At 39.2% G+C, this 19,469-nt stretch overlaps 1 protein-coding gene across 8 annotated transcripts in view; it reads right to left on the reverse strand.

Annotated features, from left to right (window-relative positions):
- The window catches only part of SORBS2 (sorbin and SH3 domain containing 2), a 252,030-nt gene that overhangs the window by 58,625 nt on the left and 173,936 nt on the right, over positions 1-19,469 (reverse strand). For 5 of the 8 annotated variants that reach the window (XM_006882257.1, XM_006882251.1, XM_006882255.1 and 2 more), the window contains 4 exons: positions 18,645-18,711; positions 17,740-17,784; positions 15,343-15,532; positions 11,496-11,610 (listed from right to left, as the gene is read on the reverse strand). In XM_006882257.1, coding sequence (XP_006882319.1) covers positions 11,496-11,610; positions 15,343-15,532; positions 17,740-17,784; positions 18,645-18,711 — 417 coding nt within the window. The remainder of the gene's footprint in view (positions 1-11,495; positions 11,611-15,342; positions 15,533-17,739; positions 17,785-18,644; positions 18,712-19,469) is intronic. The other 3 variants (XM_006882253.1, XM_006882252.1, XM_006882256.1) reach the window with 1 other exon arrangement.

Below are 19,469 nucleotides of genomic sequence, written 5' to 3' on the forward strand. Positions count from 1 at the left end.
TGGATGATCTTCAGCAGAATCTTGCTTGCATGTGAAATCAATGACACTGTTCTGTAGTTTCCACACTCAGTTGGGTCACCTTTCTTTGAAATGGGTACAAATATAGATCTCTATCAGCAGAAACTTAAAATAATTTCGAACAACAGAGGGCAGCAAATATACTAAACAAATATATTTACTAGCTATTATATATAATTTAGGGCAATCTCCTTCCATGCGATTGTCGTCGTCGTTGTGTTCCATCAAGTCAGAACTGACCCATAGCTGACCTTCTGGTAGGTTTTCAGAGGCAGTAATTACTCGGGAGGAGAGTGCCCATTCTTCTGCAGAACAGCTGGTGGGGCCAAGCCTTAGGGATTACAGCACAGCTTCTTGCCACTAGGCCACCAGTGTTCCCTAAACACACAACACAACCTTATAATGCAGGCATCTCCAACCACGTGATTACTGCCTCGAAAAACTCACTGGAGAGACAGCTTTGAGTTGGTTTTGACTCAATGGTACACAACAACAATAGCAACAACAACATTACAACTTCACTGACTTCCCCCTTAAGAAAGTATATAACAAGTGGATACACACAATCCTGATTTTAGAAATATATTTCTAAAGTAGAATGGGGAAAGAGAGATAACATCTATACTTTGTCTTATAACTTAACATGGCTTTCCCCCAGAAACTATAATTTGGCAAATATCTTAGAGCAACATCACAATGTTGGCTTAAATAAAATCAAAACGGGTTCACTGAAAGATGTACATAGTCTGGCCTGGGAAAATGCTGATATTTACAGAGTGAAGATGGCCGGTTCACCCACCAATGAAAATAACACATTTTTTTTTGTTTGTCAATGATCACATGAAAACCCAAATTTATTTGTAAACTTTTGATCAGGGGAGTTAGAGATGGGATATTCAGAAGTTGAACTTGGTAGGGAATGGCGGTTAACATATAAGCAGAATTCTACGCCTGGTTAAATGTAAATGCTATTCAATGCTGATGGTTCCTGGATGTTGGTAACACAGGTCTTTCTGAAAACTTATTAGTAAAATTGCACTCTCATCATGCCTGTCTGTAGGTGTCCTTTGAAAAGAAAAAATTGTCAATGATACTGTACATCAAGACCTTTTAGTCACAAGCTTTGATATCTTGCATCTATTTAGTTATAGGATGATTTGGAAGGAGGAGTGGCATCCACTTCCTATACAACATGCCTCTGGAAACTATGAACTTTGATAAATGATAATAATTATAGAAAGACTTCAGGCGTTTTTGTTCTTAGGGTTGCCAGGAATAGTGCTCAAATTGATGGCAATCAACAACAGTGGGAAAATCCCTTGGGATTAAACTGTGATATTTTGCACACTTCCTATCTCTGAGGGAAGGACTATGTTCCTTAGAGTGTAGAGTTAGGGCAGTGTCAAGGCTAGAGTAGCTGCTGTTAGAAAGATGCTTTACAAATCCAACATGGATTCTAGATTCTTGTCAAGACTCTAAAATGCAGTAAAGGCTCCACTTTTCCCCCAACCCCAATAAGAATAAAAAAGGTAGGTATTCCAGCATGCCATAGAAAAGGAAAAAGAGAGAGAAAAGAGTGAGAGAATCAGACAGGAAACCAGCAAAACATGAAAACTCAAGGCTCCACTTATACACTACTCTATTTATATACACAAAGTGCCTCTGTTTTTAAATTCTCACATACAGATTACAAATTTAATTTATAATCACAGTGGGTAACAATACAGAATCTGTGTCAATAGAACACACAGAACAAAATGACCACTGATAATTATCTATCACTTTGGAATAAAATAAAAGGTACACATTTGAGCAGAGGCTTTCTGGTCAATGAAGCAACCATAACCGGCAGAACTGGAATTTTCACTCTGCTTAGGTTGACCTATTGAATCCCTTTAGGCACGCAACAACTACAGGTATTATACAATGATCCAGCAATCTAGGTCTGCTGCTAAAGGACTGTGAGGGCTCACGACAGTCAGAGGCACGCACACAGATGGTTAGCCTGCAAACATCTAGACACGCTAGCCATCTCACCATCTCAACACTTTCCAGACTCAACACTTGGAAGCTCCTCTGCCTGTGGCATGGATATTAACACCCAAGAACTCATTTACACATGATGATGCTTTAATATGGTTGTTAATAAAAGACAAAGGAGCAGAGATACAGTAATGCATCTTTTTCTAATCTATTTTGGCGGCTTCTCCTCTGAAAACAAGCAAACCTTTGTGAGGAAGTTTACTGAGTGTCATTAATGCAAGAAGAAATGCTTCAGGAAAATGAAAGCTGCAAGTCTTGCATAATCCTGATTTAAAAGCTACTGAGGGTGAAATGTTTAAAAGTTTTGTATGCTCTCTACAAGCTAAAAACAATTACTATTGTGACAATGGAAATTTTACAGTTCTCTGGACTCACTGTAAGCATATAATGTATAGATATTTTAAAAGACAACAAAAAAGTGCCTATGTGATAAAGCTCTTTAATTTTATGATCATCCGGTTCTAAGCTGTAATGGTACTTGGCTGCTGTGTCCTATTTAATGTGATTCCACAGTAAAAGCTATATGCATTGCTATTTGGGAAAGGTTTTTATTTCTGAATGAATCAAAGGAAATGATAATACTACAGCTCAAGTTTTGTGTAAGGAACTTTGGTGGCACAGCAGTTAAGGCATTTGGCTGCTAACCAAACCCACCATCTGCTCCTCCATAAAAGATGAGGCCATCGCCTCCAGGAAAATTGACAGCCTTGGAAAATACGCGGAGCAGTTCTACTCTGTCTTCCAAGGTCACGATGAGTCGGAGTAGACTTGAGGATAATGGGTTAGATTTGAGTGGAAATCTTCATTGGTAAAGAAGCTTAAGTTTCCAAGTTTTCTCAGATGTTAAATTTCACTAATCTCTACAATCAATCTACGTGTTCATGGATTATTTCTGACTGCTTTTATTTTTGTGTGCTGGTGTAGTTATTATAGAGGAAAGTAACATCTTCATATTTTTCTATTATGTCAAGCATGGCAAAATCCTAAATATAGACTTTTATTGTTTTTCTTTTAACATAATTTATTTGCAAACACATCCAATTTAGATTGGATGTAAAGCTTTTTATTCACATTGTATGATTATTTCATTATACACACACACACACACACACACACACACACACACACATATACACATGCATATACATATACACTAAGGTGTGCCTGATACAGGCCATAGTCTTTGCAATCACTTGCTATGCATCAGAGAGCTGGACAATGACTAGGAATGATAGAAGGAGAATTGATGCCTTTGAGCTGTGGTGCTGGAGAAGAGATGAGATGTATTGATTCTGTGATTAGGGTAATTGTGGTAGATGTGTCAGAGATAGTGAGATTGGTATAGGATAGGGCAGAGTTCAGGGCTGTTGTACAATAGGGTCACTATGAGTTACAGGCGACTCGGTGGCACATAACAATATATACATATATACACATGTATATTACAATGTTTAACTATGGCATTAACTCTTGGTACACTTCCATTAAGGATGCATTCTTGATGATTGCTAAGTACTTTTTTAGTTCAAACATTAGGCAGATGGTCAATATTTCGGAATTTTTAGCTGAATAAGCTTTAAATTGCATTTAGTTTTCATTTTCTTCTAAAGAACATTAGTGGATATTCCATCAGTTTCTAGGATTATGGGGTCTTTGTCTCCCAGAATGTGGGGGAGTTTAAGGAACTGTGGTGGTGTAGTGATTTATATGTTGGGGTGCTAATTGGAAGGTCAATGGTTCAAATTCACCACTTAGCAGGAGAAAGAAAGTCTACTCCCATTAAGATTTACAGCCTTGGAAACCCAAGAGGGTATCCATGAGTTCGAATTGTTGGCAGTAAGTTACTTTTGTTTTGTTTGGGGAACTTATTTTTAGACCCTCCTGGAAAGCTCTAGTGGGGTAGATTTTGGCAGCTTCCCTGTTATCCCAAAGCTGCTCCACTAAACCATCTCTATAGTGATTTCTAATCGCTCAACTTTGTAGGAAAAAGATGAATTACCTCTTCTTCTGTGATTTACAGTCTTTGGAAACTCACTGGAGTTTGTTAGAACTCAAAAGCATTGAGTATTGGGTCCCAAGACCTCTGTTCCCCAACAGGGTACAGTGAGATTAATGAACTACAATTGCTAACAACAATTATGTGTGTTACATCTAAGTGTGTGTGCTTTTTGATTGAGACTTGCTGTACCTTTGTCACCAGTTATGTCCTGACTACAAAGAGAAAGAGCAGTAAATTGAGATTTGGTCTCCTACCAGTTTTAACCACTAACTAAAAAGGTAAAACCTATTTGTCCACTTAATCATTCAATGAGTATTCATTGAACACCTATTGTGTGCCAGGCATCGTGCTAGGTACTGTGAATACAGCTAGTGCACAAAACATCTCTGCTTCCAAGGAACTCTAGAGAGGAACTACAGGCAGTTAGTGTGTTCTGAACTGCAGGTGCCATAGGTGCACAGCAGGGGGCGCATTAAACCTGGTGTTGAGGCGCTGGGGCTGGAATCCTGGAGGAAATGTATTTAGGCTGAGACCTGAATGAAGGCTAAGGTGGAATTTTCCATATGTAGGGAGGCAGAAAGGATGAAAAAGAGATGAGACTGGAGATGTCAACTAGGGTCATATCTAATGGTGTTTTGTAAATTATGTTAAAAATTGTGTCCTAAGGAAAGTGGAAAGTCAGTAGAAAGTTTTCAGTGAAATGTTTATAAAGGTTTTATAAGGATTGATCTAGCCATAGCATGGAGAATTAACTAAGTGAACCCTGAGGCTGCCATTAGCTGTTATAGTGGCCTCAGAGTTTCTTCTAGGTGACAGGACTTCCAGATCACAAGGGGGGCTGATTTGCTCATAAACCACAACTCAAACCTGCAGTCAAGAGGCACAGCAGGGGCTGTCAAAGTGGCTGTGGATTGGACAGGGGCTTGTTGTGTCATGGCCAAGGTGGTTCTGATTTGGAGCAGAGCCATTGGCACCCAAAGCATGCTAAACCTGCTCTTTATCTTCTACACGTTGTTTGTTTAAGGCCTTTGGAACATTATATAAATTTCATCAGTACAGAGAAGTCTCTAAACCCATTGTTTACCCTCTGGGTTTTTTTATTTTTTTATTATCTCCTTATTTAGAGGAACAGTTATGATCGATTCAGGGTTGATTATAGAAAAAGAAACAAACTAGTTTTAAAATATTACTAATTATTTTTAAAAAGGCCTACTATACAGAGTATAAATCCTCAGGAGCTAACTAATGGGAAGGCTGGCAGTTCCAACCCACCAAGCAGCTCTCTACAGGAAGGACCTGGAGATCTGCTTTTTTAACAATGACAGCCTCCAAAGCCGCAGGAGGCAGTTCTCCTGTCACATAGAGGTGCTAAGAGTCCAAAATAAACTCGATACTTCACCAAAGAATAAAAAGTTCAGCCAAAATGATGCAGTTGAGGAGCCCAAATCATGTCTTTGCATAAAAGTGGACCTCAGCAAAATTGCTTAGGAGAAAACAAAGTTTTGGACCTTGCCATTTCCCCAAGAATATAAAATCTTGCTTCTTCCCAAGATTCCCAGTTGTCTTTACTTAGCTTCTTGGTCTGTGGCTGCAGAGGCTTGGCCAGATCCAAATGATTGACAACATCCCTGTGACCTTTCTGTTCTTAGCACAGAGGTATATTCTTAGAGATGTTTAACTAACTTCTAACTACTCTGGGGCCAGGTTTCTGATAAAGTAGGTCAAGTAATTTATGTGTTAGCCTACTATAAATTAGTAAGTAAGTAAACAAATAGTTATATTGTTATGTGCCATTGAGTTGCCTGTGATTTATAGAGACGCTATGCAATGAAACTTTGAATTCAGTCCTAGCCTGAGCTAATCTCATAGTTTGTCTCTGACAGATTTAATCCTATTACCACACTGAGTCACTGAGTCAATCCGTCTCATCTGGGCCTTCCTCTCGCACTGTCCCTCCAACCTTCCAAGCATGATGTCCTTCTCCAGGGATTGGTCCCTCCTGTACACAGGCCCAAAGTATGTGAGGTGGGGCTTCAAAATCCTTGCCTCCAAGTAGCAGCTTGGTTTCACCCTCTCCAGTACTGACTTGTTTGTTCTCTTAGCAGTCCATAATATGTTCAACTCTTCTCCAGCATCATAACTCAAAGGCATTGGTTCTTCTTCTATCAACCTTAGTCATTGTCCAGCTCTCTAATGCATATAAAGTAATTGTGAAGACCATGGTCTGGATCAGGTGCACCTTGGTCTCCAGACAGACAACATTGCTTTTTAGCACTCTAGGGAGTCCCTGACAGTACTTTCCCAATGTTATTCGTCTTTTGATTTCCTGACTGCTTGTGGCAAGAGTGTTACCACGGAACCAAGCAAGCTGAAATTGTTAGCAATCTCAATCTCTTCTCCATTGATTGTGATGCTGCCAATTGGTTCAGAGGTGAGAATCTTTGTTTTCTTGACACTGAGCCTCAATTCATATTAAAGGCTATAGTCCTTGACCTTCTGCAGCAAACACCTCAGTTTCAGCAAGCAAGATTGTATCATCTGCATAACTCAGGTTGTTGATGAGTCTTCCTCCAATTCTGACACCACATTCCTCCTCTTAAAGTCCAGTTTCCTGAATGATCTGTTCTGCACATAGATTGAAAAAGTACAGAGCTTGGATGTATCCCTGACACACACCATTCTTGATCCTGAACCATGCAGTGTTTCCCTGTTCTGTTCTTACTACTGCTTCCTGGTCCAAGTATGGATTTTGCATGAGCCCAATTAAGTGTTCTGGGATTCCTATTCTTCTCAAGGTCAGCCACAATTTGTTGTGATACACACAGTCAAATGCCTTTGCGTAGTCAATGAAACACAGACAGGTTTTTCTCTGGTATGCTCTGCTTTCAGCTAAGATCCACCTAATGTTGACTATAATGTTCCTCGTGCCATAGCCTCTTCTTAACCCAGCTTGCATGTCTGGCAGTTCTCTGCTGATGTGCTGTTCCAGTGTGCAAAGAGATAGAGTTAGAAAATCAAAAAAGATGAACTCACTAGGCATTTCTTAAGCTGAAGGAACTGAAGAACAAACTTAAGCTTTGTGTTGCAATACTTAAGGGTGCTTAGGGCAGAATGTTGACTGAACTAGAAAATATCAAAAGAAGATGGAAGGTGTACACAGAGTCTCTATACCAAAAAGAATGGGATGACATAGAAGAATTTAATGAAACAATATATGATCAAGAGGCAATAGTGATGGAGAAGGAAGTTCAAGCTGCTCTGAAAGAAGTAGCAAAAGACAGCCTCAAGAATTGATGGCATACCAACTGATAGATTTCAACAAACTGATGCTGTTCTGGATGTGCTTACTAGGTTGTGCCAAGAAATCTGGAGGACAAATAGGTACAGAAAATAAATTACTTCTGCTAGAACTGAGGAGTACCTGAAGTGCTTTCTGCCAAAGGTTAAGGACTGTAGCTTTCAATATGGATTAAAGCTCAATATCAAGAAAACAAAGATTCTCACCACTGTGCCAATTGGCAGCATCATGATAGATGCTGAAGAGATTGAGATTGTTCACAGCATTAGTTTGCTTGGCTCCATAGTCAACACTCTTGGCACCAGCAGCCAGGAAATTAAAAGATGTATTGCATTGGGAAAGTCGGCTGTTAGAGACCTCTCCAGAGTACTGAAAAGCAAAGACGTCAGTATGGAGACTAAGGTGCACTTGATACATGCATAGCAATCACTTGCTATACACCAGAGAGCTAGATAATGACTAGAGATAGAAAGAGAATTGGTCCCTTTGAACTGTGTTTCTGGAGAAGAGTATTGAAAATACCATGGACTGCTAAGATAAAGAACAAATTCATCCTGGAGAGGGTGAAACCAGGCTGCTCCTTGGAGGCAAGGATTCTGACGCTTCATCTGACATACTGTGGACATGCTGCAAGGAGAGACCAGTCCTTGGACAGGGATGTTATGCTTGGGAGGGTGGACAGACAGCACAGGAGAGGAAGACCCTCTATGAGTTGTATTGAGTCAGTGACTTGGGTAATGAGGGTAGGTGTGTCAGAGAAAATAAGATTGGCACGGGAGTTTAGGGCTGTTGTACATAGGGTCAGTATAAGTCATAGGTGACTCGATGACACATAGCAGTAGCAACAACAACAACAACAACAACAGTAAATAGATAAACCAATTAAGATGAAAGTATTGTGGTCAGGTGCCCTTGCTTGAGTTGACTCTTCTGGTCAATGTTCTTGTTCTTATTTCATCATTTTTTCCTTATCGTCTCTACATTCTAGAGCAAGTTCAGAGTCTCCTCTGACAGTAATTTTTGTCTTTTTCTTCTTCCCTGTTTTCTTAACGACCATTTACTTTCTTCATTGATTTGCTTTCTTCATGATTTAATGTGAACTTTATTCTTTTCGGATTGGAATCCCAGATATGCACAGTATTGGGTTAACAGCATCACTCTTTAAAGACCATGTGCTCTTTTGGTTTTGCGAGTGAGAGTTTTCAGTCTTTTCACGTGTAAAATGGAAGTATCAAATATCTTCTTCACAGAATTGTCTGGAGCATTACATGAGCTAAGGCACCACCAACCCAACCCACTGCCACTGAGTCTATTGGACACATAGCCACACCCCCCCAATCACACCCCCCCAATCAGACATCTAAAGCTATAAATCTTTCTGGGAGGATGCTGCCCACCTTTCTCCCACAGAAGGCTTGTGGATTTGAAATGTCAACCTTTCAATTTATGTTATGCTTATGTTATGTTATGTTATGTTATGTTATGTTATGTTATGTTGTATAGATCTCCTTTGAGTTAAGGTATAAACTACTAATTACAGGGTCTGACATATAAATTCTCATTAAAAAACAAACAAAAAATAGAAAGGTGTTCAATAAAGATAAACAATTATTGCTATTGTTATTATTACTATTTACAAATTAATTAAGAGTCTTTAAAGCTTTAGTCAGATGTAGGAAGCACAACAGAACCATAGATAAGCCCCTGGGGCAAAGGGAACATTCTTTAGCTGAGTCTCTATTTCTAACATGTAGAATACTATCTGCCTCGCACACAGAGAATTCTAGCCCTGTATTTGCATTAACCTTACACTGTGTCTCCAGCAATGGGCTCACGTGCATCAGAGGTTATTGTGAGGTTGGCACAGGATAGGACAGGGTTCAGATCTATTATTCTTGGGGTTGCTATGAGTCGTACTTGACTGGATGGCACCTAACAACAACCACTACTACAACAAAAACTCAGGTTCCTTGTGGAAGGGACTGTGTCCTGTTTAGCATTGAGTCTTGAGTACCTGGCAATATAATATCTGCTATATTGTTAGCACTCAATACATTTTGTTGACCGAGTAGGAAAAAGGCATTTTAGAAATATTCTGATGGGATAATTCCTAAAATCTATCCTGTTTTATGACAACACAGCTGCAAAAGCATTGCAACTACAAGATTTGTCATTCTAAGCATTTAATAAATTATCAGAATGTTGTTGTTAGGTGATGTCGAGTCAACTACAACTCATAGCAACCCTATGAACTACAGATCTGAACCCTGTTCTATTTTGCACCATCCTCACACTTCCTGACACACAAGAGCCCCCTGCAGCAGTCACCACGTCAATCCACCTGGTTGGAGGGTCTTCTTCTTCTTTGTTGATCCTCCACCTTTCTGAGCATCATGTGCCTCTCCAAGGAATAGCTCCTCCCAGCAACTCGGCCAAAGTATGTGAGGCAAAGCCTCATCATCTTTGCTCCTAAGGAGCACTATGGCTGTACCCTCTCTAAAATATATTTGTTCTTTTGGCCGCCCATGGGATATTCAGTACTCTTCTCTATCACCAGAGGTCAAAGGTACCAATTCTTTTCCTGTCAACCTTATTCATTGTTCAGCTCTCAGATGCATAGCAAAGTATCAGAAAAATCATGATGGCCTGACTCAGACATACCTTAGTCCTCAAACTGACATCATTATTCTTCAATAATTTGGAGAGGTCTCTAATTGCAGACCTTCCCAGTGAAATATATTTCTTTATTTCCTGTCTGTTGATTCCAAGAGTGTTAATTGTGGATCCATGTAAGATAAAATTGACAGCTTCAATCTTTTTTCCATCAATCATATTGCCTATTAATCCAGTGGTTAGAATCTTTGTTTTCTTGACATAATTAGAATAATAATTATAAATTTGTTATTTGTAATGTTGCATAAATATTTGCCCATTTTCGACTTTATGTGATAGTGAGAATCTAGTTCACTCAATTCTCACCCCAGAGTTTCAGAATCTTTCTGTATCATAGAACCATAAAATGCACACATTTGCAACGGAGCCTACAAGCCTGCAGTGTTCCTTAAGCCCCATTTCCCAAAAACATACCAGTTATGTGAAGCAAGAAAGAAAAGGTTTAGTTAAGTCTCATGTCTGAATTAAGTGATTTTTGTCATTTTGTATATGGTCCTCATGTACATAACCACAGATACAGGGTTTCTAAGATGAAATCAAGGATATGCTTGCTGGGCATGGTGACACAAGACTTCCAAACATTCTTTTAGTGTGGATCTTGCATTATACCGTGCATTCAGTTAATATAGTGTGATTTCTTGGATATGCTTGAATGTGAAAAAGAAACTCCCTTTTCCCCTCCATTCACTAATGGCTAAAATTCTTTTAAGGTCAGTATAAGCATAAAATGTAAACAATACCAATTCTTTCCCTAGAAGCAGGGTTTGATGGACAGGCAGAGGAATTTATAGTTTCAGAGAGACCATGAGAAAGATAGGCACAAATTGGGGGGGAGGGGCAGAGCAGTGCTGGGGAAGAAACATCACAGAGGGACAAGGGAGCATCAGTTAGTTAAACTGCACCTTGCACAAGTGATCTAACTCATGATGCTTAGGTATCTGTTTGCATTCATACAATTAAATGAATAATTGGAATTATTAACTTTGCAAGTTAAATATAACCTTGATCCATTACACTGACAATCAATCAGGATGCTGGAGACTTGGTAACCTGAGAGGGATTTAAAAGAATCGATTAAAACAAGTTGTTAGAAAAAGGCAATTGGAAAATTTTCCCTGAAGTCAAAGAATTATTAAGAAAGCAACATGGAAGACACTGAATGGAGTCATTTAGGCCCACTATAGAATGGAGAATAGCTTCTAATGTTGCTTTGCTTTTGTTTGAAATGAAACTCATGGTCATGTTTAAGCTTGGCCAAAGTGAAATGCAAGTTGGGAACAATATATAAAAGACTATATGCCTTTCAAATCTATGATGCTAAAATCATGACATCAAAGGAATGGATGATTTGTAAATAAGGCCATATAAGTAAATTACCAAAAATAGCTAAACAAAATGCATTTCAGGCTTATCTGTGAACCCAGGAAGACTAGAGAGAACTAATGATCAGTGATAAGGGCTTACTGGTCTTTCATGCTGAAGAATTGATGACTTCCCCGGCTCATACTCAAAAATGCTCCTTGGCTCTGAGCGAAATTTTCTGGTGTCCACTTTTCTGTCTGGGGGATCCCAGTCATGCCTAGAAACACACAACAAAGTGCACAGTGACAATCTCTTATGCTTAAAGCTGTTGTGAAATGGCTCACTTTTTAAGTTACCTCTAGTATAATTTAAACAATCCATTTCTTATACCAAACACGTAATTTTATCATTTTATGTCTATCTAAACAGCTATTTCTCAAATTTTAAGCCATGTTTCTTAACTATATACTTAATCATGAAAAATTGTTACTAAAAGAAATTTTAGGTAAACAGTTTCAAGGAAGTACTTTCATATTACATTTTCCTGGTTGGTTTTTTAAATTTGTTTGTTTTTTAAGTATACAATGGCTATCCTACTGCCAGCTCAAAAGCTTGCATCAAGGTATGTAGACACATAGCCAGTGACCCAGTAGTAAACCCCTGAGCCACTAATGGGAGTCGTATGTTTGTACTTAAAATAAGTGGCTCTGTTAAACTATGTGAACTTATCCCAGTACTGTGTGACCTGGCATCCTTGATCTAAAGTGACAAGGACTAATGCATATGCCACGCTCGGTCTTGTTTATCTTGCAAGCAACATCCTAATCTCTCTGTGAAAGCATGGACGTATCCCTGGTTTGAGCAAGCTGTGTGGCATGAAGAGCATTCTAGTGCTACTTTGGAAAACCAGAGTCAAACATTAATCTTGTTGCATGAGCCCTTTTTCATAAACTAGTATGCTCTAAGAGGCTATTAAAGGACGAATAAATCTTTCCAGGTAGCTGCTCTAATGAAGAAGGATTCCATTTGTTGATTATATTTGTGAAAGAGGGATTTTTTTTTTCCTGATCATAGATGCTAGGGTTGAGCTGGATGGGCGGGTTCCTGACTCCATGGGATGGGATGGAATAGAATTCTAATGTCATAGCTCTTGGAAATTAAGTCTGTAAGGAGTTGTGCTGCTAATCTTTAGTGATTAGAATCCACCAGCGGCTCCATGAAACAAAGATAGCCAATCTCCTCCCATGATTTACAGCCTCAAAAATCTAAGGGAGTGCCACCTTTGAGTTGGTTTGATGTTTATAAGTTTTGAGTTTGAACTATTGTGAGTTATACTGCTAAGGCTTCATGTTTCTAGTGTTTTGAATTTACCACTGTCCCCTCAGGAAAAGAGATAAGCAATCTCCTCCCCTTATGTTTTACAGCCTTGGAAATGCACTGGAGGATTTCTATGAAGCTGAACAAACTTCCAAGCAATTAGAGTTTTGTGAGGAGCCCAAAGGGTTAGCATTAGTAGGACAATGGCTAAGGGTTAGCATTACTAGGACAATGGCTAAGCTCTGGTCAGCTAATTAAGAGGCTTGTGGTTTGAATCCACCAGCCAATTTGGGGAGAGCGAGCACCTGCTTATCCGCTGCTGTAAAGATTTCAGCCTGGAAACCCTCTGGAGCAGTTCTACTCTGTGGAACTACTAATGGGTCACCATGAGTTGGAATCAACTCAAGGATTCATGGTAATAATAGCAACAGACAGAAGAATTAGAAGAAAGTTCTAGCTTTTTAATAAACTAAGGAGTAAAATTTGGCATATTCTTTACATTTCTTCAATAATAGTGTGTTTCACCTATAAAACACAAATAGTAAAATTACGTCTTTTTCAGAAATATTGTGGGGCTACACAATGTATATGTAAACCATGTAGAGATTTCCAAGGAACTATCATATTCTTAACAGAAAAAATTATTTCTATAACAAATTATTTTTATTTTTCCCCTACAACAAATAACAAAAAGACACATTTCAATTTGAGTTCACTTAAAATATCTTTTTGTGTCTAAACAAGTACTTTAAAAAAATTCTTATTTTTCTTTTCTTTTTTTTTGTGTACCATCAAATTGTATCCACCTGGCATAGGCAATCGCCCCTCATTCTCCAATGGAGCATCTGGTGGATTTGAACCGCATGCATGGGATTGCAGTACAGCCTCTTGCCACTAGGCCACCAAAGCTCCTAAACAAGTACTTTTTACATTTTAAGCCCTAACACTTTCTCAACACATAGTCATGGAAAGATAATTACTAAAATTAAGAATCCCTTTAGATGCATGTAAATTTTCGTGGTACTGTGTACTCATTAATTGCTTTTAAAAGTACAATGGATGAATGAATGGAATCCCAAAATCTCTGTAGATGTTCACTGAAATGAAAAATAAACAACCTAAATTAAAAAAAAAAAAAAGGAAGGCACCATAAGTCTGTCAATAAAAAAAAAAAGTACAATGGAATAGTAAATATATTTTTGGGGGGAATGGGTATAATAAAGAAAGCCTTACTAGCTAGTATTAATCTGATACACTTTTAATCTTTATTTACTAATCAGGGAGTCCTGGTGGCATATCAGTAGAGTTGTGCTACTAAGCCCAAAGCAGCACCTCTCTGGAAGTTCAAATCCAACAAAACCTCCAAGACAGGGAGATGTGCAAACCTCTTCCTGTGTTATTTACAGCCTCAGAAGCCCCCTGCGAGCTCAACTGTGACTCGGTTCTGGCTCAGTGGCAATGAGCTGTGTATATATAAATAAATGTATTAATTTACTAGAGCTGGCTTTGAATTTTCTCAGAGCTAAGTTTGAATCTTGCCTCAGACAGGCTTGCAGTATGAGTTAAGAAAATGACTTCAGTTTTCCAAACTGCATTTCCCCCGCCTCTCAGAAGTAGATTTAAAATAGATCATATTTCATTGGTTTGTTTTGGGAATTAAATAAAATAATACAGGAAAATGACATAGTCTAGTGGTTGGTTCATAGTGAGCTTTCTCAAATGGTCACCTATAAGAAGGATTACTAATCATAATAATCAAAAGCAAGCTCATAAATATTTATTTTATTGTGAGTTATTTCTACAAAAGTATTTCAGTAATGAAGTGAGAATTGGTATCACCTTGGAAAGGTGGTGGAAAAGGGTCAAGAGAGACACTCATTAACTAATGATTCATTCATGATGCATGAATAACCTTCGCTGGTTTCAAAAATATATTTTTGTGTACCAGAGGGAACATTTTAAATTTTTAATAAATGCAGCATTTAAAATATCAGGAAACTAAACATTAACTGTACGCTTTTTTAACTAACTGACTTATAGCTGACCCTCCCTTGGGTTTCTGAGGCTGTAAGTTGCATGATAGGAGATTGTCCATCTTTTTTCCAAGGATCCATGGGTAGAGTGAGACCTTTAGAGAGGTGTAGTCTTTATGTTAGCAGTATGATTCCCTATGGACGACATCCCCAGGGCTTTCTTTAACTAGCGACAGAAAAGAAAAAGAAATCAATTACCACTGAGTAGCCTTTCAGTCATGATGACCCCATGTGTGTTGGAATAAAACAGAATTTTCAAAGCTGAGTTTTCAGAAATAAATCATCAGGCCTGTTTTCTGGTGTATCTCTGGGAAGGTTTGAACTGCCAGTCTTTCAGTTAGCATTAAGCATGGTAACTGGTTATACCACCTGGCTCTATCAAAAGAAGTCCACGATACTTATTTCTAAGTCTGACTTCCCAAATGCCACTGATAGGCCTAGACAGCTGTGGTGGCATCGTCCATAAGGAATTGTGCTGCTTACTCAAAGGCCACACAACTCTTGTGGTTTGAATCCACCACTGGTTCCTTGAGAGAAAGATAGGCAGTCTCCTCCTGTGTGATTACATCCTCAGAAACCCAACGGAGAGTCTGGTTCTGACAGGATGGCCATGCTGGGTTAGTGTACAATATAGGCCCCAATGGGGGGAAATGCCTTACTTTTCTGATGAAGATCGATCTCTTGGCCGAAGTGGTGGGACTGGCGGGGGCACGTGTGGAGGAGGCACAGGGGAGGACGCGTCCTTAAAGGCATCGGTGCCGTTGTCGGAGTGGCTTTTAGAGAGAGGTCTGTAGGTCTGCGTCTTTGCTGCGGGGTGTGACTGCGCACTGTAGGATGGGTTGTACAAGCCTATCATGGAAACAAATACAGAAGGAAGTAACATTTTAAGAGTGCACTTGATGTATATACTTCTCATTAATATCTGACGATTTCCCCAAAATTGTTATTGATAAACATATTCACAGTGCATATAATGGATTATAATTTGTAATCAATTATAAATTATCATCTTTTAGTGATTAAAGAGGAACATTGATCACAGTGAATCTTCACTAATTACTCGAAATTAGCTATAATTCTGGCTTCTGTGAGCCAAACATTTACAGGAGCTCAGCAAATTTTCGCCTTTTCTATATAAACTTACAATCCAGTTAAGGTTTCAGGATAACATTAAAATTACTGCATAGAACTGTTTGCAAATATTGTCCAATATTTGGAAAGTTATGATTTGTGCATGATAATCAACATGTTAGTTACAATCCAACACAATATTGACCCACTTACTTGTATAAGGTGTTGCGCAAAGTGCAAGGAAACATCTCACAGTAAGCTTATCATGCATTTGAGAAATAAATCACAAATCGAGGGAGGATTAAAAAGAATTGCTAGTATATGATCCAGGCCAAATGAGAAAAATACACATTAAGAACTAAAAGGCGTTTAGAAGATTCTAGATTGGTTGAACAAGGAATTGTGGAACCTACAAACAGTTGGGCCTTAGGATTAGTTTGAGACTTGAATGAAGAGGGTAGCAGGCATGGAGTAGGGAAAACCATAGCAGGAAATAGTAAAACTTAGCGCTGTGGTGGAAGATAGGCTTAGGAGAAAGTGAAGGGGCTGATGGCAGCTACTTTGCCTATTGATTTAAGTGAAATTATCTCTAAAGAGTTTTCTAAAATAAGACAGTGTTACTGATGCAAATGTTAACATTTAAAAACAAGAAAAAAAATGTACGTGTAATCTCTCTTTGGGGCAATCTCTATACTTATGCATCTACATCTCCTGACGGTCCATGCACATTTCCGTGACTAAAAAAATATGATCAAGCCAGGCCTTAACTGTTTTTCCTCCATCTCATATTCAGATTTTTAACTTTAAAGTTATACAAAGGATTGAGGATTTAGTGTATCTATCCCCAAGAATAAGAAAAATCAATGCCCAAACCAGGTGTTAAGGAGTTGACTCCAACTCATGCCAATCAATGCATTTCAGAGGAAGACTACCCTCCACAGGGGGTCAGTGTTGGTGGTTTCTCAGGAGAGGATCACTTCTGAGCACTGATTCTTGGGGGAAATGAATTACTAGTTTTTAATATCTTGGGCTGCCCCAAGAGTTGAAGGGAGCATCTCAGTGGATTCCTGCTGTGCTCTCCGTGAACTAGGTCCTACAACCAGGGGCTTTGCAGGTTACTAAGCCTGTTATATGTGGTTTTTCCTATTTGAAGACAAATGGCAAAATCCTGAAGAGGAAAATGGCCCTAGGAGTGTTGTTAAAGCATCTAGGAAAGGAGAATCTCAACCAAAGTCAGAGTAGCAAGGAGACCCTGAGCGAGGTCACAACTGTGAAAGGCGCCATGAGCAGCCTGGTCTAGAGGCTGAGAAGGGGAGTCAGTTGTGCAGTTGGCCTGAGACGGAGGCAAGCAGAGAAGAGATCTGGTGTGGGAGTTTGATGATGATTTTGAAGGGAGCCTTGCAGGGAAACAGGGATCCTCTCTCCAGATGCCAATTCACTCAAATGTAAGTAGAAATGCTCAGACTTTAAGCCATCCCACGAGGACCACGGGCAACTCAGACAAGTGGCCCTCCATTTTTCCCCCTCTCTCAATGAATGGCAACATTTTGGAGCAAAAGTATGGAAAAGGTCACACACAGGTTGGCTTGACTGGTTAAGAAATGTATCTGAAGGATCTTGAATTGTAATCACTCTCTCTCCACGGATAAAAGGAGAGCTTTATCTCATTTTGTGGCCCAGTTACAGTAGGTTCTTTCATACTGTCCTTCACATTTTGGTTAAACATTCCTAAAACTGAGAATAAACTAACAGTGGGCGTGCAGGAGATTAAACGGTATTAGTTCTCATTTCCATGAAAAAGGATCAATCCTTTTTGTTATGCATGCTCTGAGGAAAAGAGGAGGGGGAATCACAGGAGGAGATCCTCTTAAATTGTAAACGAAAAAAATGTGTGCTCAAACACAGTGATCAAAAAGTGACTGCATAGCTCTTCCAAGCACCACGGAGCAGAAAATATTCATTGCAAGCAAGGAAGCCCATCCTACCTGCGTTATATGTATAAGGAGTATTATACATGTCTGTGTCATCATCTAGAAAACGAAACATAAATATTATAGTAATATAGGCTCTGTTACCACATCATATAACAAGACAACAGATGTTCAAAGGAATAGCAGAAATTTTTAGGAAACCAATATTATTTCCTAGTTTGTGTGTTAGTTTCCATTTTTGAAAAATATTATTTTGGCTGGGTTTGTGCAGATGGGCACCCTCTTGTCTGTTAAAAATTTGCCTCAGTGCCCTGTGCACTGCACACAAGATCCTTCCCTTTTCTTCCCTTCCCCACACAGCCTTCTCTTTTGTTTGTTGTGAGTTGTCTTCAAGTTGTGTCTGACTCATGGGAGCCCCCACCTGTCACAGAGTAGAACTGCTACACACAGTTTTCTTGCTTGTAATTGTAAAGGAAGCAGATCACCAGGCCTTTTCTTCTGCAGTGCTGAGGGGCAGGCCTGTGTAAACTATTTGTGCTCCCTCGCGTTTTCTTTGGTGAGTGCTTTAAAGGCCTCTGGTCCACTGGACTGAGCATGCACACTCAGCCCTACCTCTTCTCTCTCGATGAGGAGCAGACCAAGGTGGACAGAGGAATAATGGTTCTGTTCATGCGGACAACACACAGGAGTAGGTTGTGGATTGGGAAGGACCAGGGACAAAGCCAGAGAGCCTGATAGACCTCCAAGAAGCACCTTGAAGAGGTTTCTCTGCAGCTCAGGATGAGGCACAAGTCTAGCCAGAGGGGCAACAGTCACAAAATTAGGAGGACATGAAAAAGTAGGAGTTAGGCTCATAATGGTTGGTAGGGTCTTAAATCTCTGTGTGAACAAACCTGCAGAAGAGGAGAATACAGCCTTCAACCACAACCAACTGATAAAAGCTAGAATATAGTACATACCAGGCTTGTGCACCATGTGAATTTGCTTAAACATTGTCTTGTACCAGTCCTTTGGTCTGTCAACCGTCTAGAAAAGAGAATACACAATATTACCAAATACATTTCCAAGCAAACATTGTTCCTCAATGTTTTTCTCAGTATATTTTTCTTTTTCTTTTTTTTCATCATAGATTTCTGTTTCTCAGTAAAGGCTTCTGATTATTATTATGTGATAACATTTTCAGGTAGAGACCCAGTTATGTTAAAAAAACAAACAATAAAACAAACAAACAAAAAAACCAAAAACCGCAAGGCCCCAGGAATTGATGTCATACCGACTGACAAATTTCAACAAACAGATGCTGCCCTGGATGTGCTCACCAAGTTATGCCAAGAAATCTGGAGGACAACTACCTGGCCAACTTACTGGAAGAGATCTATATTTGTTCCCATTCCAAAGAAAGGTGATCCGACAGAGTGTGGAAATTATAAAACAATATCATTAATATCACATGCAAGAAAGATTCTGCTGAAGATTATCCAAAAACAACTGGAACAGCACATCAATGGAGAACTGCCTGAAGTTCAGGCTGGGTTTAGAAGAGGTCATGATGGTAGGTATATTATAGCTAATGTCAGATGAATCTTGGCTGAAAGCAGAGAGAGTACCAGTCTATCTGTTTCATTGACTATGCAAAGGCATTTGACTGTGTAGATCACAGCAAACTGTGGCTGACTCTGAGAAGAATGGGAACCTCAGAACACTTAATTGTGCTTATGCGAAACCTATACTTGGACCAGAAGGCAGTCATCAGAACAGAGCAAGAAAACACTACATGGCTCAAA

This window comes from Elephantulus edwardii, unplaced genomic scaffold (assembly GCF_000299155.1).
Source record: "Elephantulus edwardii isolate Elephantulus edwardi_28Jun2011 unplaced genomic scaffold, EleEdw1.0 scaffold00018, whole genome shotgun sequence".
Taxonomy (NCBI): Eukaryota; Metazoa; Chordata; class Mammalia; order Macroscelidea; family Macroscelididae; genus Elephantulus; species Elephantulus edwardii.